Source organism: Sceloporus undulatus, chromosome 1, assembly GCF_019175285.1.
Source record: "Sceloporus undulatus isolate JIND9_A2432 ecotype Alabama chromosome 1, SceUnd_v1.1, whole genome shotgun sequence".
Lineage (NCBI taxonomy): Eukaryota > Metazoa > Chordata > Lepidosauria > Squamata > Phrynosomatidae > Sceloporus > Sceloporus undulatus.
The window spans coordinates 168,503,215-168,528,847 of NC_056522.1; the positions used below are offsets into that span (position 1 = coordinate 168,503,215).

General features: G+C 40.0%; 2 protein-coding genes and 1 pseudogene across 9 annotated transcripts in view; 2 read left to right on the top strand and 1 right to left on the bottom strand.

Annotated features, from left to right (window-relative positions):
* Positions 1-25,633, top strand: part of COPS8 (COP9 signalosome subunit 8) — a 306,096-nt gene that overhangs the window by 211,021 nt on the left and 69,442 nt on the right. The gene's annotated exons all lie outside the window — the stretch shown is intronic.
* Positions 1-25,633, bottom strand: part of COL6A3 (collagen type VI alpha 3 chain) — a 131,437-nt gene that overhangs the window by 65,697 nt on the left and 40,107 nt on the right. For 6 of the 8 annotated variants that reach the window (XM_042452746.1, XM_042452732.1, XM_042452724.1 and 3 more), the window contains 10 exons: positions 22,948-23,550; positions 19,184-19,783; positions 16,241-16,807; positions 14,077-14,694; positions 12,033-12,632; positions 9,435-10,034; positions 6,396-6,998; positions 4,234-4,580; positions 2,772-2,850; positions 1,779-1,924 (listed from right to left, as the gene is read on the bottom strand). In XM_042452746.1, coding sequence (XP_042308680.1) covers positions 1,779-1,924; positions 2,772-2,850; positions 4,234-4,580; positions 6,396-6,998; positions 9,435-10,034; positions 12,033-12,632; positions 14,077-14,694; positions 16,241-16,807; positions 19,184-19,783; positions 22,948-23,550 — 4,763 coding nt within the window. The remainder of the gene's footprint in view (positions 1-1,778; positions 1,925-2,771; positions 2,851-4,233; positions 4,581-6,395; positions 6,999-9,434; positions 10,035-12,032; positions 12,633-14,076; positions 14,695-16,240; positions 16,808-19,183; positions 19,784-22,947; positions 23,551-25,633) is intronic. The other 2 variants (XM_042452754.1, XM_042452739.1) reach the window with 1 other exon arrangement.
* On the top strand, positions 13,347-13,481 carry LOC121920077 (annotated as a pseudogene).

Sequence of the window (25,633 nt, forward strand, 5' to 3'; positions counted from 1 at the left end):
AGGACTACTGGATCAAATAATGTCACTGCAGCATACTTCCCAGATACCCTTTAGCAAACCATTCTCTTACCCACAATAGTAGCACCCTACCAGCACAAAGGAGAGATCTACAGTGACCGGTAAGGATTACAAAACATAGGAATAACTTTGATAATTGCAAAGTACTATATGTGGGTATACTTCAGTTAACAAAGCCTCTGACGGTGAAGCAAATTTTCACATAGTCTTTTTTATACCCTTCCTTGCGCTTTTCCTCTCATCCTGTCTAATGAAAGGTTGTTTGTTTGTTTGTTTGTTTGAGCAACCTCAGCACCTGGAGAATGGTGAAGGAGGGCTGGAGAAAAACACTTTCAGTGACAGCTTACAGTAAAAAATGGGATAAATCTTGTTCTGGGCAAGAATGGAATGTATGTGCATTCCTGTCTACAACAGACTAGGTAAACAGCAGCTGTCCCCAGAATCCCTTACTGAGCCTGCAAGAAGAGCAAAACAGAGAGGGAAAGGGGGAGTAGTTAAGAGCCTTATATTAGAATGGTAAGCTGAGAGGCAGCAAGATAGAAGCAGCTTTTTGTTTGCAACTCCTCATGCCCTCAAGCATTTATATTCTATTCCCAATAGACAATTGTAAAAGTGTGCCTTTTGTCTTTCTGCAAAAATCTGTTTGTCAAAAGCCATGCTTTTAAGACCATTTCCCTCTGGAGGGAGAACAGAAACACTTTTCTATTTCAGTCCCTCTCATCTTATTTTTGTAATGCGATAAGGCTCTAAGTCTGCCGCATTAGTATCTCTCAGCATGTTAAAAGAAAACATAGATCTATAAGTTTGAGCAAAATGAAATCTGAAATCATAAGGAAAAGAAATAAAAAGAAAAGAGAGATTCACAAGTAACTACTACACAGTTAAGCTGCAATATTCCAAGCCAGGCCTAGATAGCAAGAACTATTCCTTTCTGAGCCTTGGATGCCAATATGGTGCATTAAGGGGCAAAACAGACTGTCCTGATAGAGTGCCTCTGTGCTGCCCCTGGGAGCACTGGATTGGGCCCACAGCAACCACACATCACGGCCCCAATCCAGTGCAGTGCTGGCCCAGAAAGGACCAACAAAATGTTGGTCCTAGTTAAAGTGGCAAAAAAATCACAGTTGCTGCTGCGGCAGAGACTCTTAGGAATTTCTTTGGCACAGCATATCTAAACGCTGCTCCAAAGGCACACCCTTTTGCCGCCCACCATACGTTCAGGCAGGCAGCATGACACTGGTGTTGGGGTGTGCAGCATGCAGATGGTGCATCCCTGCTCTGCCCCGTGGTCAGTGTTAAATGCCGCTCTGTTTAGACCCTAAGTTTCCCATCCTGACCCATTCTCTTCAATAACTGCAGCAATGCTAGAACTTGCAAAACCACAGAAGAATTTCATGAAACAGGAAAGACTGATTTTGTAGCTCAGGCAGCTCAGGGGTGACTGGATACAACAACTTAAAACATCTAACAGAAATGGTATTTCAGAAGGAAACTAAATTGCATAGTCCTCCTTCATGGCCGGAAGGCTTTGTGACATTTTTCATTCAACACTCACAAAAATTACAATTTTATTTTTTCATACAGAAAGCTTACACTGACTAGCTTAAAATACTTCACAGAATTATTCAACCGATAGAGAAGGGAAAAATATTTCCAAAGAAGGAAAATTGACTGTGTGATAGGTTCACAAACTTAAATATTCATAAAATTTTACAATGAAAGTAGTCAATTCAGATCTTAGCTATGAGATCTTAGCTTACCAGTTGCTCTGCCAGTTCAAAATCTAAATCCAGCAAATTCACACGCAGAGGCCGATTGTAAGTAAAACCACGCCCAAATTCCAGTTGCATCACTTCCTCCAAATTTGGCACTCGCTCCAACCCAACAAGAATGAGAGCCTTAACACCTAGAGAATTGGAAGAGGAAAAGAAAGCATCAAACAAACAAACAAGCTTCATTTATATACCGCTTCATACCGCCTAAGCAATGTCTAAGTGGTTTATAAGATCAGGCTTGAAAGGTCACTAAAAGTGCTTTCTCTATATAGGCTACATCCACATTGCAGAAATAATCCAGTTGGAGACTGCTTTAACTGTCATGGCTCAATGCTAGGGAAATCTGGGAATCATAGTTTGTTCTGGCACCAGAGCCCTGTCTTATATTTCACCTGGCAACCTGATCTGTAACACAATGAGACCTGACAGAGAAGACTAAATGTCTTATGAAAACTACATTTCCCAGAATTCCATAACACTGAGCCAAGGCAATTAAAGTGGTATCAAACTGCATTATTTCTGCAGTGTAGATGCAGCCATAGTTCTTGTCTTCTATCCAAAAAAGGGATGATTCATCTGAGTTTCACATGATCATATCCTCAGTTCATTATATGCCATATCATTATCAGCTTGCAATTTTTAAAATTGCAAAAAGTTCATATGCATTTTCACATACATTTCAACTTATATGTGCATTTCTGTGTACAGAATATTTCCTGTTATACAAAACTTTTTGGTGACTGTTTCCTAATATGCAGTTTGCCTGCAGTTTCCAATTGGAGAGCTACGTTGCAAAATATAAGGGTGAACACACTGCAAAGAAGCATGAATAACTGTTTTGATTTGTCTGTTTGTTCAAAAAGTTCAAAGTAGGGAATTAAATGAACAAATTATTCCCTATCTTTTATTCACACATCCCCTCAGTCTCTACAATCCCTCTACATATCAGCATGAAAATAAAATACTATCTTACAATACCTTCTCTCTTTAGATCAGCAGATGCAGCGGCTAACTGCCCCCTGGGGCCATCAAGGCCGTCAGTTAAGTGAATCACCACCTGAGAAAGGAAGTATTTAAGTTATTAGGCATCTATTAGGAAGTACAGGTATATTAAAAAACATCACTGCGATGTAATCCTGGTCAGTAGTTGAGATGGAACTTGGGGGATGGCCTGCAGCCGCAGTATTTTAAGGGGGTCCATCTTGGATCACTTCTCTGTTGTGGGCTGTCAGGTGAAATACAGGACAAGACTGTAAATCTGGTTGTGCAGAAAAAGGGACTTTCAGCAGGTGTTGTCTGCATGACAAGGAAAACCTGCTGAAATCCCCTCCTCTATATGTCCATTAAAGGTACAGGAGCCCTGTCTTATATTTCACCTGGCAACCTGACCTGTAACACAATGAGACCTGACACTAACCATCCTCCATGGATCTTTTCTTGAGAAGAGATCAGGAAGATGTAGCAGTAGGAAAAGGCAAGCAAAATGAGAGCTCCTTCCACCACAAGGAATATGCTTTACATTTGGGCAGTGACTCACCAGGCTGGAAGTCAAGAAAGACACTGGCCTGCAATGATTTGGGGTGAGGGGAACCAGGTCACTCAGACATTGAGAGGTGAAAATCTTTATCTCTTAATTTCTTAGCATTTCTCAGAATCCCACCTACATTTTCTTCCTGTTCTTTATTTTGAATCAGGTTGTGAAACTATTTCTCCTTCCTACAGTGCAATTTGCATTTCAGGCTATGCACTTCCATCCACTAGCTAAAGTATATTTACATATTTTTCTGTTTATACTTATTTTATTTATGTTCTGTTTCTACACATTTTAGCTGTTTGTGTTTTCAAATATATACATTGTTTTGTGTATACTTTATTTGCCCCAAAAACTGCATGAGCAAATATATGAGTTCTTGAGGTGAAGTGCACTTCCTCTTTCAATGAGTCCAGCAGCTGCAAAAAAGCTACTTTCATTAAAACTGTATAGTCCAATAATATACTTTTTCTCCATCCCTTTCTAGGCTAGAACAGTGGCTTATAGAGGCATTCAAGGAAGGAGCCCTACAGGATTTGAAGGCACAGAACGAGCAAGGCAAGTTTGTTGGAAATGCTGTAGCCAGGGAAATATAGGTTTTTGGAGGGAATTGGTGCATGGACCACATGGATTCCAAGTGGCCCAGTTGGGCAAGGGAGCCCAAACATCTAGAGCTACATCTGCAAACTGCAGGCCAGGATATTACAATAAAGAATTTATTGAATTTTACTGAACGTTTGATGAATTTAATGGAACGCTTTGTCAAACAATTTAAAGAGAACCTTTGTCAAAGCACATCACACATTGATATTAATGGTATAGTAGTTCAGCTTTCCTGTCTATTTCTTGCTTATTAAAAATTACTCGTTCACAACTCCAAAATCTGAGGTTTTATTTTCCAGAACATACCTTGACACTTTCAGCAGGGGCTGTTCTGAATTTATTCTGGTAAGACTTAAGAGTCTCTGCTGTTAAGACGTATGGACCACCATTGCGCAAGGCTTGGAACTTTTCAAACAACTCTGGCTGATACTCGGAAAAGTCAAATGCTTCCACAACTCCAGAGGGAGTTTGTGCTAGGAGAGCTACTCGCACAGTTGGTGCCTGGTTGCGTGTACAGCTAATTTTCTGCATTTGAGTAATCCTGTTCAATATGTCTTCAACTTTTGACTCCAGCACTCTCTGAACATTGAATATATTTTGCCCTGTTCCAACATCCGAGACGTCAAATCCAAGTATAACATCCAGATTACAATCTAGAAAGACAAAATGTGAGAAGAGTATAAATGTGTACCCAGAGTAGGGGAACATGTCACGGTAGCTGTATCAATAATGTTGAATATTTTTTTTAAAAAAAGCAGAAAAATTATTTATATAACAGTTACTTATGGACTTGGTGGTCTCTCTCTGAAAATGTGGATCAGTTGAATCTATTTACAATGAGTAATTATAGCATGGGGTGAAACAAACAGGTCAAATGAAGCCGCTTCCAGCTGGTTTGGAGGTGTGGTAACTAAATAACACACACCTCCAAACCAGCCAAAAGCTGTGCTGAAGCTGTGCTTCGGTACTTAGGGCTGGAGTAAAAAGGAGTTGGGATAATCCTTGGAAGTGGGCCATGCAGACAGTGGGATTCCAACCTCCTTCCAGCCAGAGAAGACTCGGGCTGTTCTTTCATACCTGTCTTTCAGTTTCCAGTAAAGATGAGCCTTCCTACAGCTTTTGGCTTGATTGAGCCCCTACTCTTCCCTTTGGAGTTTGAAACAGGTGTAATTTCCCACCATGTCTTTTTAGACCAGGAGTGGGCAAAGTGCAGACTGTGGGTTTTCATACTGCCACCAGGGATATTTTGCCCCCCCCCCCCAGTGAGTCAAAAATAATTTTTGTCCCAAAATCTCTTCACCCCTCCTCTTTCTGAGTCTACACCTGCTCTATGTATGATATTTTCTATGTACAGGTTGAACAAATGGGGTGAAAGAATGCAGCCTTGCTTGATGCTTTTGCCTATTGGGAACCATTCTGTTCTAACAGTAGCCTCTTGTCCTAAGTACAGATTTCTCATCAAGACTATCAAAGGTAGTGGAACTCCCATGCCTTTGAGAGTGTTTCATAACTTTTTGTGAACTATGCAGTCAAAGGCTTTCCTGTAGTCTATAAAACACATACTGATTTTCTTCTGAAATTCCTTGGTGTGCTCTTAACCATTGTATGTTTGCAATATGGTCCATAGTGCCTCTTAACACTAGAGTTGATTCTGTCTGTGTGTATTATAGCAATTCAATCCTCTAGCCTCTGGAAACTGTTCACCCCTGATCTAGTCCCTAAGTTTTTTTCCAGGCTGAAATGTTTTTAGAAGGTTTGGTGCTAGGAAACTCATTGGCTTCGAGTATATTCTACTCAGGCAGACCCACTTTAGAAACTATGGAGGTTATTGCACAGGCCTTGCATGGGAATATCTCCGATGGGATATACACATGTTTAACCCTCAATGATGGATCTTACTGTACTCTCCCATGGTTGGACTGTAGGCATCCCATATGCAGTCAGTATGGAGCCCATATACAACCCAGGTTTTCAAGAATAGGAAACTTCCATTCTTGAAAAGCTATGGGACAAGCACAGGCTACATATAGGTTATATATGGTCCAACCACAGGAGAATGAGTAAGATCCATCATTGAGAGTTAAATGTGCGTCTATCCCATCAGGGATATTCGCATGCAAGTCCCATGTGATAATCTCGTATAATAAGGCACACTAGTGGTCAATCTCATATTCCTTTGATAAGATAATTTCTAAAAGCTAGTAAATATTTAAAATATTTTATCCAAGGCTAACTTCTGCAGTTAGTATGTGGAAAAACCTGTATCTGATTCACTAGTTTTGCAAATAGTTGCTGATGAATTTTTAAAAAACTAGAAAATCAAAGTCAAAATTAGCAATACCAAATATGAAAGGAAGACTCAAAAGCACAACTGTAGATAGTAATCAGAGTGCTCTAGGGAGCTTCAAAGTAGAAACAGGAAAACAATCTTGCAATGGAAATATCCTAAATGTTGTTTTTTTAATTACCTCTTGAGACTTCTCCCACACCTCGGCACAGTTGCTCTTTCATGACATCATTCAAGGTAACCAAGACGGCCTCATTCAACTCCGAGAGTTCCTGGGCTGTTGCAGCCCTAAAACCTGTGGTGCTGTCACTGGAGAGCTTAGAAACTTCACCCAGGTCAATGTTCTTCACACCGACTGCAAACACCCTGACACCTTGTCGTGCCAGCCCTAAGGCAGCTGTCTGCCCATCATCCTCTGGTCTGCCTCCTGTTATAATAAAAGCAATCTGAGGGACTTTCTGATCCACTCTGCTGCCAGCCTCCTTTACAAAGTGTTTTGCTTGGATGTGTTTGATGGCTGAGCCTGTATTGGCAATTCTCCCTCCTTTGTATACGATTTTCTTCACCGCATCTAAGATCTGGTCTTTGTCAGTGAAGTCTTTCAGGAAGAATTCATCACTCACATCCGAGTTATACTGCACTAAGCCAACTTTAATGGAGTCACCTACTTCATAAATTGCATCAATTATTCCATATACAAAGTCAACAACTTCTTGGAAATTATCTCTTCCAAAGTTGATGGAACTATCCAGCAAAAAGACAATGTCTGCTTGCTTTTTACCATCTAAAAGGTTTAAAAGATAAGGAGATGTTAAAGTACATATTGAAAACACAGTTTAGGCAGAAATCTGCAAAATTTGTAGAAGGATCACAGACCTCTTATAAAAAATAAAACTCACATAATCTCTAGTCATTTTCACAGATATCTACCTGCATTTACTTTGCAAAGAAGAGACATTTTCAGATTTTCATAGTTGTGAATATAACAACAACAAAAATAGACAGCTAAACTCTTCTTCATTTACACACTTAGTAATTACTAGTCAAAAGCCAAACAGACTAGTTTCTAATGCTATGAATCAAAAGGCCACTAAGAATACAAAACCATGGGCAAGTAGTAGTAGTAGTAGTAGTAGTAGTAGTTATTCCATTTGTAGAGCTTTTGTAGACCTGAGTCTACTTCCTCACATCTGAGGCAGCAGACTTAAGTCTACAAAAGCTCATGCTGCCAATTTCTTTCTGTTAGTCTCAAAGGTGCTACAAGATTTCTCTACTCTCTTTGATTCTACAGACTAACATGGCTATATCTTTGAGGCACGCCATGACCCCAATTTGGCATTTTTCCAGCCCCAAAAGGAGCAGCAAAATGCTGCTCCTTTTCGGGCTGGAAAAAAGTCATTCTTTCTGCCATGGCAGTGGCTTTTCCCTGTTTCTGCGGCATGGTGCATGTAAAAGCTGCACTGCAGAAATGCCATGACACCGCCTGCTGTGTGATGCCAGCTTTGAGGTGGTGTTGGGCATCTGGTGTGCGTACGCCATACATCCATGCCACTCCAAAGTCGGCTCTTATTCCTGGTCTGTTTTGCCTGTGAATTTGAAGCCTTGCACAGAGATAGTGAAATAGCATGAAAACTGTGACACCACTGAGAAAACTCAGAATTCTCATTCAAGTTATTGGGAGAGGCAAAGGATAGGCATAGTCTCTACTCCATTGTTTTTACTTTCAGACTTCCAGATCTGAATTCATTTGGAATTTCAGTGCTGATTATATTAATGAAAATTGAGTTCTTAATTTTTAAATTTCTGTCTTTCCCCTGCTTGTCCTTTACGTAAAATTAAATATACTTGGAATAATCAAAACCAGTATGAAATGGAACTGGGCTATCCACTAGCTCCTGTTGTTACTGCATGATTTGTACAATTGATACAGGCTTGGTTCCCCCCCCCCCCAGGGGGAGGGATAATATAATCTGAGGACTAGGGGTGAGGTTAACAACATTCATGCTTCTCCCAAGTTTGGATTGTCCCCATTAACCATGGACTTAGGAGGGAGGGAGGGTATGAGCAAGGTCCTTCCTCTCCCTGCAGAAAGCAAAACCAGGAATACAGTGGAGGAGTAATGTATGTCTTTTTTTTTTTTGCCTTACCACCACCATCCAACCAACTGCCAACCAGATGTCAGCTTCCAAAAGAGATGTACTATAGATACATGTATATTCTGCAGTACAGAGCAGAACACTTTTTTCTATCCACAGTTCATATTGGCAGAAGGAAACAGCTGCCCAAGTCTGGAAAAGCTGGCCACAATGAATACAATGATGAGTTTGAAGAGTAAGAATTTGGGAAGGGGAAGAAGAGGCTTGGGATTTGGATTGTATGAACAGACTGAAATTATCTTCACTTTCCCCCTCCCTCTTCCTCTCTGTAGAGAGTATACCTATCCAACCATAAAATATGAATGGTCACTAGCCTTTGTCATGAATGAAAGAAACGAATCAACCCATCATCATAATCTTTTCAAAACTATTTAGTTTTGCAGTTTTTTTGTGGGTTTTTCAGTCTGTGTGGCCGTGTTATAGAAGAGTTTATTCCTGATGTTTCGTCAGCATATGTGGCTAGCATTAGTTTGGGATTCTGAAAGTCTCCTCCTTAAAAGTTCACTCTATTGTAATGAAATATGTCAAAGGAACAGTTCTCTACATATTCAAGTGTGTAGAGAATTTTCCCCATTAAGTTCAGATATAACAAGGGATTAAAGTTGGTTATATTGGTTTAAAGCCAAATCTCAAGAATTACAAGCAAACAGCTAATCCTATGACTTTTTACTTGGGAGCAAGACCCATCAGATTCAAGGGACCCATTCCTAAGTAATTGTAAATGGCATTGCAACATGACAGCCCTGTTGGCCTAAAGAAGGGGTGTGTGTATGTGTGTGTTTAAAAAAATCTCTGTATAATCTGAATTTTGGATTTCTTTGCAATGATTTCAAAGCAGCAAATCCATTTTGTGTTAGGGGTAACATTTTTTTTTTCTTTTTCATTTGGTTGTAGGAGCTCTGGCAGTGAAAAGAGACAGTTAAGGTATCTGCCTGTACTATTCTCACTCATGCATATGTCATTTCAATAGCTTCCCACAACTATAAATCTGATTAGCTTCCACTAAAAATCCAGTATTCCTCCAATGCTGCTTTTGACATTGTGTTTTGAAATGAGAGACTGACCGAGAGGGATTTCAGTTGGTGTCACCGGTGGTTCTTGAGGTGCCTCAAATGATGCAAAGAACCTTTTCTCTATTACTGGGAGTTCAGCAAACTCTCTCACAATGAATGCAGTTCTGGGGTCACTGGTAATGCTTTGCAGTTCTGCGCTATCTGCATTCTTGGCTCCCACACCGAGGCTCTTAATCCCTGCTGACTGCATCACAATGGAAGGTCTTCTGACATCATCCTGGGATCTCCCTCCAAGCAAAAGAACTAAATGCTGTGGGACTCCTTCTTCTCTTCTGCTCCCTGCAGATTTGACAAAGTAGTTCCTCACCACGTAATCCAGAGCTTTCCCAACATTCAAGGGAGTACCTCCTCTGGGCCGTAGGCGGCGTATGGCTTGTAGCACAGAATTCTTGGTTTGGTGGGTTTTTAAGAAGAACTCAGGAAATACATTATTGCTGAACTGGACGACACCAATTCTCACTTTACTCGGTCGAACATCTAGTTGCTGGACAATTCGGATAACAAAATCTCGAACATGAGCAAGGCCATCTACCCCAACATCGTCAGAGCTGTCAATAAGGAAGACAATGTCTTTTGCTTCACTGTCAAAATCTGCATAAGGGAAAAAATAGATATGGGAAAGTGAAATGATGTAGGCCTTCTTCTCACAAACACAAGTACAGGCTTTGTATATATAAAATAGTCCAGATTCAGTTCCTGGCAATTCCTGTTTACAGGATAGTAAGTAGCAACAGTCAAAATCTTAAGAGTCATTGGCAGTCAGAGAAGACAAGGCTGAGGCAGACGTGCCAATGGCCTAACCTGACATAAAGACAACTTTGCAAAGAGCAGATGAATCAATTAAGCTGTTTCAGGGCTGTTTGCACATATCCATACATCTGGGGTATTTATGCCCCTGGCTTACACGCTCATTCATTCATTCACTCACTCATTCATACACACACACATCCTTCTCTCTCTCTCTCTCTCTCTCACACACACACACACACACACACACACACACACACACATTTCCTAAATCTTCATTAGATTAAGATCTATATCCTAAATTTCCTAAATTCAAAAATAGATAAAACAGCACAAGTTAAAACATACAAAATATTATCATGGCAAAATGTAACTAAATAAACTATAATATGTCAATGGTGTTGCCAGGAGGGTGCAAACCACACTGGGTGACACCTCAGAGTACAAGCACACCTTGTGGGAGAGCAGCAGTTGATCGTGTCCCCAGTTCCCACCACCCTTCCTACATTGTTTGTTGCCATGCTTCTCAAGAATGAGGAAGCCAAGGCACTGGAGAAGTAGGGGTGCTCACATGCATGCATCCCTCCCATCTTCTCTGGTGCCATCACTCTCTCAGACAAGAGAGCCAAGGCACCGGAGAATGAGGAGAGAGCACATGCACCTCCTGCCTTCTTTGCTGCCATGGCTCCCTTGGACAAGGGAGCCAAGGCATCAGAGAATGAGGAGCGAGTGCATGCACCACCCACAGATGGAAAAAATATCCAAAAGTATTTTTAAATGATTGAAAAACAGGTTTATCGGGTGTTTATGAAAAGAATCCTGGGCTGATGAGAATCTTTGCAGTTTGGGACTTATTCTGTGCAAAATTCGCACATGGTTGTTTTTGCATAGAAAATAGCATTTTCTATGCAGGAAACAGCATTTTCAGCATGGAAAATAATATTTCACTGCAGAAATAGCAATTCCCACGCAAAAAATGACATCATTGGGAATTTATTCTATGTAAAAATTGCACATGGGTGATTTGTATAGAAACATTTGCTGAGAAAACAGCAATTTCTATGCAGGAATTAATATTTCTGCATTAAATATTTTTCATGAGGAAAAAGCTGTTTCCTGAACAGAAAATTCTGTTTTTTGTGCAAAACAACCATGTGCAAAGTTTGCAAAGAATTGTAATTAGCCTTGGAAAACTGTGTCACTGTTAAAGTCTTTCTCACAGTAGGAAGAAAACTGCTGAAATTACTCATTGCTACCTTCAAGAAGAAACTTAGGGAAAAGTTATATCCATAGGCCCACCTAGTTCTATCCCCTGAACTAGGGATCCTCTCTTACACACTATGACCAGAACTATGGCAGACTGTTTAAAGGGCAACTCATGGATGTTCTCATTTATTCAAGAAAAATGTTCATTACAAGGAAGTAAACAATTCTGAACATGAAAATAATTGTTCTTATTCAATTTGCACATTTCTTAGCTAAAAATTAATCGGTGCAAAATATATGTAACTATATGGATAGAGGGCTATAGAGATTCCAGTTGCTTATCAGCCACTTACTATTTTTTCATTCTTTACTTTGAAGACTCACCTGGAAGTGTAGCAACCCTTGCCTACAAAGAACGGTAGCTGTGGTCCTGTCACTAGTACAGAATAAGTACTAAGGTGCCTGGTTAGTTAGGAGAAGCTAGAGATAGATTTTGCTTGACGCATCATTCTGTGAGCTCTTTATAACCAGGTGACAAGAGGCCAGGAAAGAATTTTCTGTAGGATGGTTGGTGGGTGATAGAAAGGAGAACATGGAGAAATTATTTATATGAACAATAGCATAAAGCACCCTTACCTGTAGGGCGACTGATATCACCAATGAGTCTTTGTATCTGCTGTGTTGTTAGGGTTGTAATAGGACTTATCAGTTTCTGTTCCAGGCTAGGAAGATCCTGGTAGGTTGACACCTGGAACACATACTCAGGACTAAGAGCTATTTTGACCATTTCCTCTGGATCCACATTCTTTCCAATAGTAAATGGAGCCACACCAACTTGTTTGACTTCAATTGCCGGGTCCTCAACATCGTCATCAGGTGAGCGGGAAAACAGGACTATTAAAAACTGAGGTGCACCTTCTTCTATCCGACTTCCTGAGGGCCTTGTAAATATATTCTTTGCAACATATTCAAGAGCAGAACCAAGGTTCACTTGTCTCCCTCCTTTGGGTCTTAGCCTTCTTATTGCAGCTTGAACCTCTTCCTTGGTAGAGTGTGCATTCAGCAGAAAGTCAACTCTGGAGTCTTCACTGAACTGAATTACAGCTATCCGAGTATTATCAGAACCCACATTCAAATTGCTTACAAGTCTCTCAATAAACTCACGGATGGAATTGAATTCAGGAGCTGCATACTGGGAGCCATCAATAAGGAATACAACATCTTTCTTTCCATCTCCTATAGAAAAACAAAAAGCTCTGCATGACACTACAGTAGTACAAAGAATAACATACTAGCAAATAATTTAAAAATACACACTTTTTAAATTACCTTCAAGTTGATATTCATTTTGATTAACAGCAATATAACACAGAAAATTGGTAGAAAGCTGATAAAACTATTCAGTTCTTCCTGGAACCTGGACTGCTGTGCTACATTACTTGGATGCCAGATTATACGCCTTCAGATCATGTCTGGGATCTGGGCCTGTGAGCAGTCAGCAAAGTAGTCTCTGAAACCATGTTCTGATGTTGATTGACAATTTTTTGCTTATGGCAACTGTGATTTGCAGTATATTTAAACTGACAGGCCTACATGATGGTTGTTGCTCTGTTTCCATGATAGAAACAGAGGCACTGAGCAGATGGAAGATAAAATCAGATAAGCAGCTCTAAAGTATGGATTGCCTCTTGTACATATGGAAGCACACATCAATTGGGTCATTATAAACTATATTTTGTTCTAATCACCATCTGGTGTGATGTGTGAATTTAGTTAATCTACAACTTTGAGATAGGAACAAGATGCAACATGGGGACCATTGTCCTTATACCTTGTTGGCCACATCCTTCACCAGTTTATGTCAGCTTGAGACCACCACTAGATATAACTGGGTCACTGGAGATAATGCAGTACATATGTGCAGTCAGGACATAAGTGCAAATAGTAATGATCAGTTCTTGGTCTTTTGACTAAGATCAAGTGTAGTGTGTGTAGTAATTATTTGTATCAGTGTGTGTATGTGCATGCATACACACACACACACACACACACACACACAGAGAGAGTTTGTTCTGTGCTTCGGATGCAATATGTGAAAAGTTTTACAGTTTTGAAATGTCACCTAGCAATGTCCTCAAATGTTTTCTAAAATTTCTTCAAAATAACTGGAGGATAAAAGAAATGGGAAGGCGGGTGCAATATACCAAATTTCTCTAGAAGAAGAAATTATTCAATAGTTATTTAGAAATGGGGTTATCTGTGTTACTCCTTTCTCTTTTCTAAGATTTTTAATCTTCTTTTGCTAGTGTTTCATCTTGCACAATGCCATCACTCCAGGACATTTTGGGAAAAATGGTGATCAGCATACACACATGTGAATGTGGTCACAGAGGGAAAGAGAGAGGATATCAGAAAATTCTGAGGAAAGTCTTCGAAGTGGCAATGTTTGCATATTTTGGTACTGCTTCAAGCAATGATGGGGAAAGACACATCAAGTGCTCTTGATGCACATGATCAAAACTACTGCCTGTGGTAGTCTGAGTGATACTGGACAGTGTCCACAGAATGCCTCCCTCTGCTTCCACTGACTTTGTTTGACTCATGATCATATTTTCATTGGGTGCCCATTAAGCATATCATTATACAGCAAAGGTTCAGTAGTTAAAAATTTTATCTTTACCTGGGCTAGGCAGTGGAAAAGTCAAGTCTGGGGTCAAAGCCTCTATTTCTGCCTTGGTCAGCCGAGTCACTCTTTCTGATATGAGCTGCTGAATGTTGCCCAGTTCACTGACACCAGAAACAACGACAGCAAATTCAGGAACAAATGAAATTGCCTGCAGCTCAGCGATATCTGCATTTCCAAAGCCAATGCCCAAAGGCACTGCACCTCTTGTCTTCAGATCCAAGGCTGGCCTTCTAACATCATCCCTTGACTTTTCAGCAGTCAGGAGGATCACGAATTGTGGGACACCTTCAAGCACCCTGCTTCCAGCCTGCCTTGTGAATATATTATTAACCAGGTAATTAAGGGCAGCTCCTGTGTTAACAGGAGAGCCTCCCATAGCAGACACTATCTGGATGGCCCTGATCACATCTGCCTTGTCTGAGTACTCATTCAGAAGGAACTCTGTTTTGACTGTATTACTGTATTGGACCACAGCAATCCGGACTTTGTCAGGACCAACCGCCAGACCTTCAACCACTCTTTGCACAAAGTCTCTCAGCTGTGGGAAACTACTTCTGGTGCCATCAGAACCATCTATCAGAAACACAACATCCTTCTTCTGAACTTCATCATCTGTTTGAAAAATGTGGAGGTAGGAGAGAAAAATACATGAGAATCATATTCAAGAAAGGAAGGAAGACAGACAGACAGACAGGAAAGAAGGTAATTATGAAGAAACACCAACACTGGTCTTTTAAAGTGAATTAATTTTGCATGGTTCTGCTGCTACCATAGTTAACAGAAAATTGGGGTGAGGAGTGGTGCAGGGTAGAAAGAAAAGGCAGCACCTTAAGGAATTAAGAGGAAAAACCCTCAAATGTACACAGGAATCATTGAAATGTTCAGATAGTGAAGGTTCACTTAATTCCTCTGAAGAATCCATGAAACTGACCCTGTGGATAAGTTTCTCAAGCTCAAAGTTTTATTTTTGAAATCATCTGGTTTCTGTGTACTTTGAAGATCCCTGTTTTCTTTGTTTTCTACTCCCACACTATAATCCATAGAAAATTATTTAGCAATATCTGTTTTAAACAACAGGGATGGCAAGGTTAGGCCCTCCACATGCTGCTGAATAGCAATTCCCATCATTTTTCACTGACTCTGCTGGCTCAGGCTGATGGAAATTGCAGTTCACCAACATCTGGAAGACTGTACTTTGCCTACTCTGGTTTAGAAACATCTAATATTACAGTAATCCTCATTCACATTTGTTTTCCCTTCCTATACTTAATGCTGTGAATTGGCTATGCCATACTCCCTTGTAAGAAGGTTGGAGATTATGCTACCTCCACCATTTTTGCAGAACAGTTGTGGGGGAAAAAACAGTTGATAAAACATATGTGTTGATATGTACTTTTCTTTCTGTTATATTCATAGTCACTTTTTCAATTTCTTTCATTCATTACCTGCATGGCTTTTCTCTTTTTTGAGGGGGCGAGAACCATCTTGGACCTCAGTGATTGGGAACTGGGCCAGAAGGTGGTGGAAATAACAATTACCATACAGATCTGTGGCAAAAGATGCTTTAGAACAATGGTTTTCAACCTGTGGGTCGCGACCCCTTTGGGGGTCGAATGACTCTTTCACAGGGGTAGCCTAAGACCATTGGAAAACACATATTTCTGATGATCTTAGGAACCAATAGTCTTAGGAACTGATGCTCTTAGGCTCTTCTATCTGGGGGGGGGGGGGGGGGTGTCACCACAACATGAGGAACTGTTATTAAAAGGTTGAGGTATTAGGAAGGTTGAGAACCACTGCTTTAGAACATCTTCAGGAATGTCCAGACAATACAAATGGAGCCTGCAAGAACTTTCTGGTCACCAGCCAAGTCTCCTCAGAGCAAATCTTTCATCTGTCACTTAGCAAGAATAGGAAGTAGCAATGGGCTCAGCTGGTGCTAAATCCATTGTGAGCTGGGTCTGAATTGCACAGCAGATCCAGACTCAGCTCATAGTGGCACTGGAATTGGTTTCCAAAGCATCCCACTTTTAAATCTCTTGGAATCAGCACTGCCTTTTATTATTGGGTGTCCACTGTAGCTCTGTTCAAAATAATAAACAGATAGCATACATTTTAATGACAAAGGAAGAAAGAATGAAACTGAAGAGATATATACCTGGTTGTCTGATTTCAATGGTTTTCAGTAGGTTGACTATCTCAGGCTGTATATCTCCAATTCTAGAAAGGGAGTCAGCATTTAGAATGAACTGTGGTGCATAAACTATTCTTTCTAATTCTCCAGGATCTGCAGTCCTGGATTTGATAACAAAAGTAACAACACCCGTTTGTTTCAGAGCATCAGCGGTCCGACCCACATCATCACTTGATCTTCCAGCTGCAAGAAGCACTAGGAACTGTGGTACACCTTCCTCAATCCTGCTGCCAGCACTCCTCACAAAGATGTCCCTCATTGCATAATCTAGAGCAGCACCAATGTTGAGTGCTCTCCCTCCTTTTATCCGCATCCTTTTCACTTTCTGAAGGATTTCTTGCTTGGAGGGGATATCCTGGAAGTTGAACTCAACTTGTACATTGTCACTAAACTGGGCCATGGCTACACGTATGGCATCAGGCCCCACATTCAGGTCAGAAATAATTCGGTGCAAAAAGTCACGAACAGCTGGAAACTGACCCGCAAGGTTTGCAGAACCATCAAACAAGAATAAGATATCAATCTTGTTGTCTGGAATTAAGAGGCAGGAAAACAGTTAAGAGACAAGAAAATAGAAGCACACCCCATCTCATTTACACACATATCTTATATACAGCAAATAAGAAATTGATATATATTTTTATTAGGAATAATTTTGGTTGTGGCTATCCTTGATACATTTGAAGAAAAAACCAGTGATGGAACTAAGCATAATGATGGTATAGTGCAGAAATAATTATTAGTCTGCTTTGAAGAATGCTGGCAAAATGGTGCCATCAGAGTAAGATCTCAGGGCAAAAATCCAGAATCACACTCAGGCCACATAGCCTGAAAAACCCACAAAAACACTCAGGGTACATCTACACTGTAGAAATAATGCAGTTTGACATCACTTTAGCTGTCATGATTTGCAGTTTTGTGAGACATCAGCCCTCTTTGGCAGAGAAGGCTAAAGATCTTGTAAACTACAAATCGCAGTATTCCATAGGATGGAGTCATAGCACTTAAAGTGGTGTCAAATTGCATTATTACTTCAGCGTAGATGCACTCTCAAAATGTTCAAGAAGGCCTGCAAGCCTCAAATACAGTAGGACGCAATATATTTTGAAGCAAATACACAGTTGATGCCATCTCAAGATTACTGGGTAGACAGGTAGCGTGAGATAAGGCCATTAAGTCTGAAGGTTAAGTACATCACTGTTCTAGATCTTCCAGGAAAGTGAATTAATTATACTTCAGACTATGCATATTTGATTACCAGCAATATCAACAGCTGTAAATTACAAATATCTCCTAAAATATAACAAAAGCAATACAAATAGTTGCAAAGACAAATCATACACTTCCTTAGTCCTAGAAGCTTGTGCAAATGCTATGTTTTTAAGCAGTGGAGTTACCAAGTACGGTGTCACTTGTTGCAGGAAGGGTGTGTGTGAGCCCTTGTTGCTATTCCACCCCTGGGCTTTCTCCCCTGGGTTCAGGAGGAGCACACATGCACCACCTCTCTTCTAGTGTCATCCAGTGTGGTCCATATCCACCACACCCCACCTCCCCTGTGATGCCACTGTTTTTAAGTAGTGTCAAGAAGACAAAAATGTGAGGGGAAGCTAGATCTTTGATTGATGGAATTTCCATAATCAGGGTGCCACCTCTAAGAGGGCTCTGTCCCTGTCCGCAGGCCATTGTACTCCAGGGCAACACAAGCCCAGCTGCACCAGTTCCACAGTTGGGGACACAAGCTAGGTCCGAGAAGCTGAGTGCAATGTGGAGACAAGCAGAAGTGGGTCAAAGGAGTGCTGAAGCAACTGTGTCACCATTTCACTAGAATGACTTCATTATTGGCATAGGTATATTATTATTTATAATTCATGAACATCTAAAAGTATTTCCTTCTTTAAAAAAAGAGAACTGTAATTATATCACCACAATCCTATTTATTTGTTCAAATAATAAGTTGTCTTTGACCTTGTTCTCTCTGAAGTGGTAGAACGAACCAGAGCTGAACCATTTCAGTCTGCTCACATGGATGAATGATCCTCCATGAAAAAAACGCCCAGATATATTAATTGCTGCTGGCAGCCTGGCAGTATTCCATGAATCTTTAATTTTTTTATTTATTACTGTTAATAATTTGTACTTCCACTTTTATTTGGCTTTTTTAAAATAACAAAGAGCAGTTTATAAATTTAATAAACAAACAAACAAATAAATAAAATGAAGAATGATGCATGTAATGATCAAGAAGAGCATATACTCTAATGCAGGGAGACACAATTGAATAGCACAGAAGCTATAACATTCCAAAACACTGTCATTTTGGGTTTTTAAGTATACAACAAAGTGGGGCAAAAACCAAAAATTTTTTGGCATTGAAAAAGACTGGAGTGCCCACAGCTTGACCATGAAGATTGCATATCTATTTTGGTAGCTGTGGGTTCTCAGGGAATGTCCACATGATAATTTATTTATTTATTTATTTACTTTACGGTATTTATACCCCGCCCTTCAGCCCTAAAGACAGGCAAACAATAATATAATATAATATAATATAATATAATATAATAGACAGGCAAACATTACGACTAGGAGTTTGCACAGGTCTACATTAGCAACACTGTGTTCCTTGTATAGCCCATGTATATAACACTACATGAGTGAAACAACTCTTAGATCTCCTTTAAAAAATGCTTCACCATGAACATTATTGATGCTGTGGTCAATCACAGTACATGGAGAATGGCTACTGTGTATGTACAGGAGAAACATGTTTCTGAATTTTACATTTAATAATGTGTAAAGTGGCTCTAAACCATAGAGAAAAGTGTATGCATCAATCAAAATATACCTGCAAGACTGAAAATAATAATTCTTAAAACCATAAAGCATGAAGAAAGGGGGAGAAATTACCTGTTGATGTGATTACAACTTCTTCCACATCTCCACTAACATATGTTGTCAACGGCCTAATCATTTCCTGTGGTAAATCTGCCAGAGAACTGAATTGGTTCCTAAAATATACTATTTGTGGATTAAATGCAATCTGCTGAAGTTCTGCCAGATCTGCATTTCTAATACCAACGCAAAATGTTAGCACTCTTGCACGGGCTAAAGCATTGGCAGCCTGTTGGAATGAATCGACAGATGGCCCTGCCGCAAGGAAGACTAACACCTGAGGGACGTTTTCATCTATCCTGCTCCCACCGGCTTGAGTGAAGTGATTTGCAAGAACAAAGTCTAGTGCGGAACCAGTATTCAGCACTGAACCCCCAAGGAGTCTCAGTCCCCTCAGGTGATTAAGCACTTCTGCCTTTGTTAGGAAAGAGTTTAAAAAGAATTCAGTTTTTGGATTCTCACTAAATTGCACTAAGCCGATTCGTACATCATCAATTCCAACATCAAGGGAGTTAACTAGGTTCACAACAAAGTCACGGACATATGGGAAGTTGGCATTTCCAACGTTGACTGATCCATCCAAAAGAAAGATGATATCCCTTTTGTTTACCAGAACTGCAGTAGAGCACAGAAAATAACATGAGAGACATCATAGAAAAACACATACACCAGTATCTGTCATGTGTGCATACAACATTTGCGGTACACACATGTATACCTCATTGTTAGAAAGAAGGGAGAAGAAGACGAGACAACAGAAAGAGAAGGAGAGAAGAACTGGAGTGAGTGTCAGGAACCTTTCTGCATGATCAGTGAAAGCGTGTCCAACTGCCATTTAAGACATTTTTCTCTGGATGTCTTTTCAATGAGAATAACATTTCATCCTCCATGCAAGTAATATAAGGAGGATGCCAGGGGCCTATTCCTGGAGAATGGCTTTGCTTACAATTATGTTTTAAAGGAATCTGTGTTAATCTGGAGGTTCTAAATTTTCAAACCCATTTCAGGTATCAGAAACTACTGTAAATGCAAAATAGGCTGGACAGGCCCCAAGGATATCAGTCTTCGCTTGGGCCTCTAACCCTTCAACACATCCCAATAACCTATTTGGGGAAAGGTTAGGTCGCTTCTAAAGGACTTTACACTTGCACTGCTTGCAGGTGGAAAAGCAGGCCACATCCCTGTGAACAGAGAGGGTTGCATGCTCTCAGAGCCTCGCAGTACGGTTACTTCTGCATTTGCTGTTCCTCTTAGGCCTGTGTTTCCTTCTCAAATGCTTCTATAGGGCTGGAGAGAAAGTAAGACTACTTTCTAGAAGGCTACAACCATGTTAGGAGACATTTCAGTCCCAGATGTTCTATAACAATATCATCAGGTGTAGTTCAGGGCTTTCCCACTTCCAAGACTGTGGAAAAATCTGCAACTAATCCATTAGGGATAAAAATCATATCCATTTTGTGTTGTGTCTCTTTCACACCACACAATCATAAAACCTTGATATCACTTTAAGTACCATTGCGTCATCTTATGAAATGCTGGAAACTGTTCAGAAACACACACACACCACTAAACCATCTGGAAAGTTTTCTGGGTGTACAAGGGAAGGCTAGGGAAGGGAAAGAGCAGTAGTGCAAGCTTTTTTCCAGTCACATAGCTGGTGGGCACAAACTGATAGTGGTGAGAAACGTTTAGTAGTAACTATAAGGAAGGAAAGGAGGAGTTTATAGCCATGTGCTAAAATTTTCAGAGAGGGAAGAAGGAGAGACAAAAACAGAGGGAGGGGTGGAAGAGAAAGAGAGAGAAATTTAGAGGAGAGGGAAAATAAGAGAAAAGACAAATGCATTTATTTTTCAAAGTGTAAGAACATTTAAGATCATTTTTAATTTAAATTTTAAAATAAAAATGTCACAGCTGAAATACACCATGCAAGGATGTATTAGTGGAAACAAACATTTTTTTGGGGGGGAAAAGTTTAGGTGACAGATTTTGGTCCTGTGATATCAATCTTTGTTAAGGATTAAGAAGGGAAAATTCTAAAAGCTAGTACCTGAACAATTAAGTGAGGTTCAAAATGATTATTCAATAAAAAATTCAAGGTTATTGGAGGAGACCCTCAGAAAACTAACCTCATTTGGCCCTCATTTTGTATACTTATCAATGGGAAATGGCTCTGATTTCGTTTAGTGGTCATTTGACAGGCTTTGTACCATACAGGTGAAGATTACTATTTTTCTGGACATGCCGCAGTCTCCTAGTTACATGGAGAAGTGGACAGCAGAGGAAAGGAAGGCAGACAACATTCAACATTCTTGGGGGGGGGGGGGCTTGAATCCCATAGTAATCCCAACTAAAGTAGACCCACTGGATTAATGCCATTTATATGTGTTGACTCATTATTCAGTGATTCAAGGTGTCTGCTTTTGAATGAATTTATTATGGCACATGGCCAGCATCACAAGATGTCTGCTTTTACTGAAATTATCAATAGGATTTGGTCTCAGACAGGCTGAACTTCTGAACTGAAGTTCTTAAAGAAACAATAGCCATTCCAAAAATCTTAAGTAAGGAATAAACCTTTATTTTCTTCAACACTGTTTTGTTGTTGTTGTGTGCTGTCAAGTCACCTCCAACTTACGGAAATGCTAAAGTGAACCTCTTATGGGGTTTTCTGGGGCTGAGAGTGTATGACTCAACCAAGCTCACCCAGTGGGTTTCCATGGCTGAGCAGGGAACTGAACCCTCATTTCCAGAGTCCTAACCCTTGGATCAAACCACTACACCATGCTAGCTCTGCTGGAAGGGAGTATTTCCATTGGTTTTCAGAAAGAATGGGAAAGCTCCTAGAAAGAACAATAATGAATCTACCTGAATCTCTATTACCAAACCGTAGAACAGAGGGTTGGACAGCCATATTTGGGTCCTTCTGATCCTACATGGGATGCATAACTGCCACTATTTTATATGTTATAGGACTATGGGGGGTAGGTGGTGTGAAGCAGTGATATAACTCTAAACTATGCCCCCAGAAGCTTTTCTCAGCTGAAAATGCATATTTTAGGACAGCAGGCCTTGGGTGGGCTCACAGGAGTCCCTCCAGGCTGCATGTAGTCTGCTAGCTACATGATTCTAACTCCTTTAGCCTAAATCCTAAATTAATCACAATTGGACTAAACCCATTGAATCAATTGTTGAATGTAAGTAAATAGTTGTGTAGTACCACTGATTCAATGGGTTTACTCTAGTTCAGTCTAGCAACAGGATTTATAACTTTGTAAATTGACCTTGCCAGTAATAGTTGAATAAATGATACAATATTCATAGAAAGCTATGCTGAAAAGCAGCCAAATTTAATCAAAATATTCCAAAGGTTCCAGCCATCGAATTTTCACAGACATTATAATAAGGTAGAATGTGTTTTTATTTTTGTTTGTTTGCTTGCTTGCTTTAATGTTGAAAAGAGAAGAAACAAATTAAGGGAAATGTTGTAATTTAATCTCGTTCAATGATCACTATAATCAAATGGTTACATCCTGAATTTATTCTGGGAGAATAGTCCCTCTCGCCTTGACTGCATTAAAAAAACCAAATAGTTAAACATAAGAAATAAAATATTTGTCAAAAGGTTATCTCAAATGATGAAGTCTGTGTGATAATAGTCACTTTTACTATACATTTGGTTTGTGGTAGGAACAAAAAAGCAAAAATAGGAAGGTTTTTTTTTAATATTAATTATGGTCAAACTGCAATATATATGAATACTTAAGAGATACAGTGCTTACCTTCTACAGGTGTTGTTTCTACAAGGGTTCCAGAAAGTGTCCTTATAGGTGTCACAACATCAGGAAGAATAGCTGTTAGTGCAACGGTGCGGAATTCACTGGGACTGAAGACCAGGCTTGGCTCATAGGCAATCTGCTCTAATTCAGCACGGTCTGCATTTCGGGCTCCAATAGCAAGGACCACTATCCCTCCTCTTTTTACTTCTTGTGCTGCTTGGACAACTTCATCTCTGGACTTACCACCAGTAATAAGGACCAACATTGGAAAGACACCTTCCTCAATCCTGCTTCCAACGGCACTGGTGAAGAAGTTGTTTTTAACAAGCCTCAGAGCAGCACCTGTATTAAGTGCAGTTCCACCAGCTGGCTTGATTTTCCTAACATTGGTAAGGACGTCTTTTTTGGTCTGGTGGGTATTGAAATAGAATTCTGGTCTTACAGTATCTCCATATTGTGCCACTGCAACTTGTATCAGGTCTGGTCCAATTTCCAGTCTGTTGATGATTTTTGCAATAAAATCACGAATTGCATTAAATGGGGCATTTCCCAAAGCTGTTGTACCATCTACCAGGAAGACTATGTCCTTCCTGTTGACTTCAACAACTGCAAGCAATATACATACAGAAAATCAGTGAGATTATTCATTCAACAATGCTAACAAATTCTTTATCAATGTATAGAGAATATTTCTGAGCTTGGAAAAGTTATCATTTGGACTACAGCTCTCAGAACCCCCAACCATTATGACCACTCAGCAAGCTTTCCCAGATTTTACAATGTGTCTGCTGCTATAAAAGTAATCTCTGATTTTGTATATGCTGAGTTATCTTTAACAATATTATAATTTAGAGGTATTACATCTAACAATCCTCCTCCTCCTCCTCCTCCTCCAGTATAGGCAGTATTTATTTTATAATATCCTGTATGTTTTCACAGGGCATCCAGTGCTGTCTATTTTGAAAAAAAGCCTCTCTTAACTTACAACTGAGAACAGTCAATAGCTGACAACTAGGACAGGAAGTCAACAGCCTTCTGCCACATAGTATTTCCAGCAAATAGTTTTCAATTTCCTCACTGTTTTGCTCTAGAACTGTCTTTCCGATAACATTGTCTTCTTTCTACATCAAACATACTACTCATGTCTCCATCACCACTATTTGACTACTATTTAACGTATGCCTCATCAGTGCTATCGAGATGTAAATTTTTCCTCCTTTCTTAAGACTACTTTTCTTAGATAATCACTTCCATTTACAAGACGTCCAGTGTTGGTACGTGCTTTCCTGAGACATTAGCCACATAAGCCCCTGTACTTTACAGTTCTCCCACATTCCAAATTCCACCCTTTTTCCCCTCTCTCAGCATCACACTTGCTTTGCAGCCACTATATACTTGGGCATATCCAATAGATTTCTTCTTTCTTGATTTCACACAACATTCCTGGCTGTGCAAAATAACCAGGTGTGAGTGCTCAGATCTAAGAACAACCCAAACCTGAATGCCATTTTGGGGTCCTTTTCATTTCATTAAAAAAAAATCATATTCTACACCTCACAGTTTTGTGGTGTAGATATTTCATGATGGTTTTTCTATATTACAATGCAGAATGAATTCTACACACCTCAGACATAAATATTGGGGTATGTGGATCAAGACCAGATGATGTACACAAAACCATAACTAACCAAATCTGTATCACAATAATAATCCTGAAGCAGCAAACAGTTGTGAAGTAAGCAGTATCCTGGAACTCATTCACACATCACACTACACAATCATAGTTATGATTTCACTTCAACACCATAGCTGCAACCTATGGAATCTGGGGATTTGCAGTTTGGTTAGAAGCACTGAAGAAGCTCTCTGGCTGAAGATTCTAAATGCCTAAACTGTAAATGCCAAGATGCCATAGGGTAGGGCTATAATAGTTAAAGTGGAAACAGAGTGCTGTAACTGTGAAGTATGACTGGACTCTTGGTCTTGGATAAGGCAAGCACGAATCCAGATCTGCGAAACTGAGCCATATGAACAGAAGATCCATCTTAGTCCAGTCACTGTTTCTCCATTTAACTTGTCTCACAGAGTTGTTATGGGGCTAAAATGTTTGGGAAGGCTAAACTATTTATCACACTCTGAACTTCTTGGAAGATGGATGGAAAAGAAATTATGTATCATTATACTTACCTGTCCTTTGCTTTTCTAATATCTGTTACTCACATAGTTATCAGTTTTGGTCATCAAGCCAAGAATAAATGTGTTATATGTTTTATAATCACCAGGGCTAACCCTTCACGCCCAGAGTTGAAGAATTACTGCTAAACAGAAGTACATAACCATACTGTCCACACTGATCTCCAAATGCCATAATTTTTTTTCCAAAAACAAATCCATGAACACAATTGGTGATCAAGTTCCTATATCACACTGATGTATTTCTTTCTGGAGTTTATCACACAGGCCCTAGAATGGGCCTGTTGCATTACAAAAGGGGGCATGATGGGGACGGGAGGTGGCATAGAACGAACCTTACCACACAAGAGAACGCTGATGCCGGATGTTCTAAATCTGGCCCTGAGGGGGCAATTTTTGAGAATGCTTTTGAACAGTTCTCAAAATCACCCCCTCTGGGACGAATGTGGAATGCAATGGGAACGTCTGGTGGCGGCATTCCCCTGTACGGTAAGAT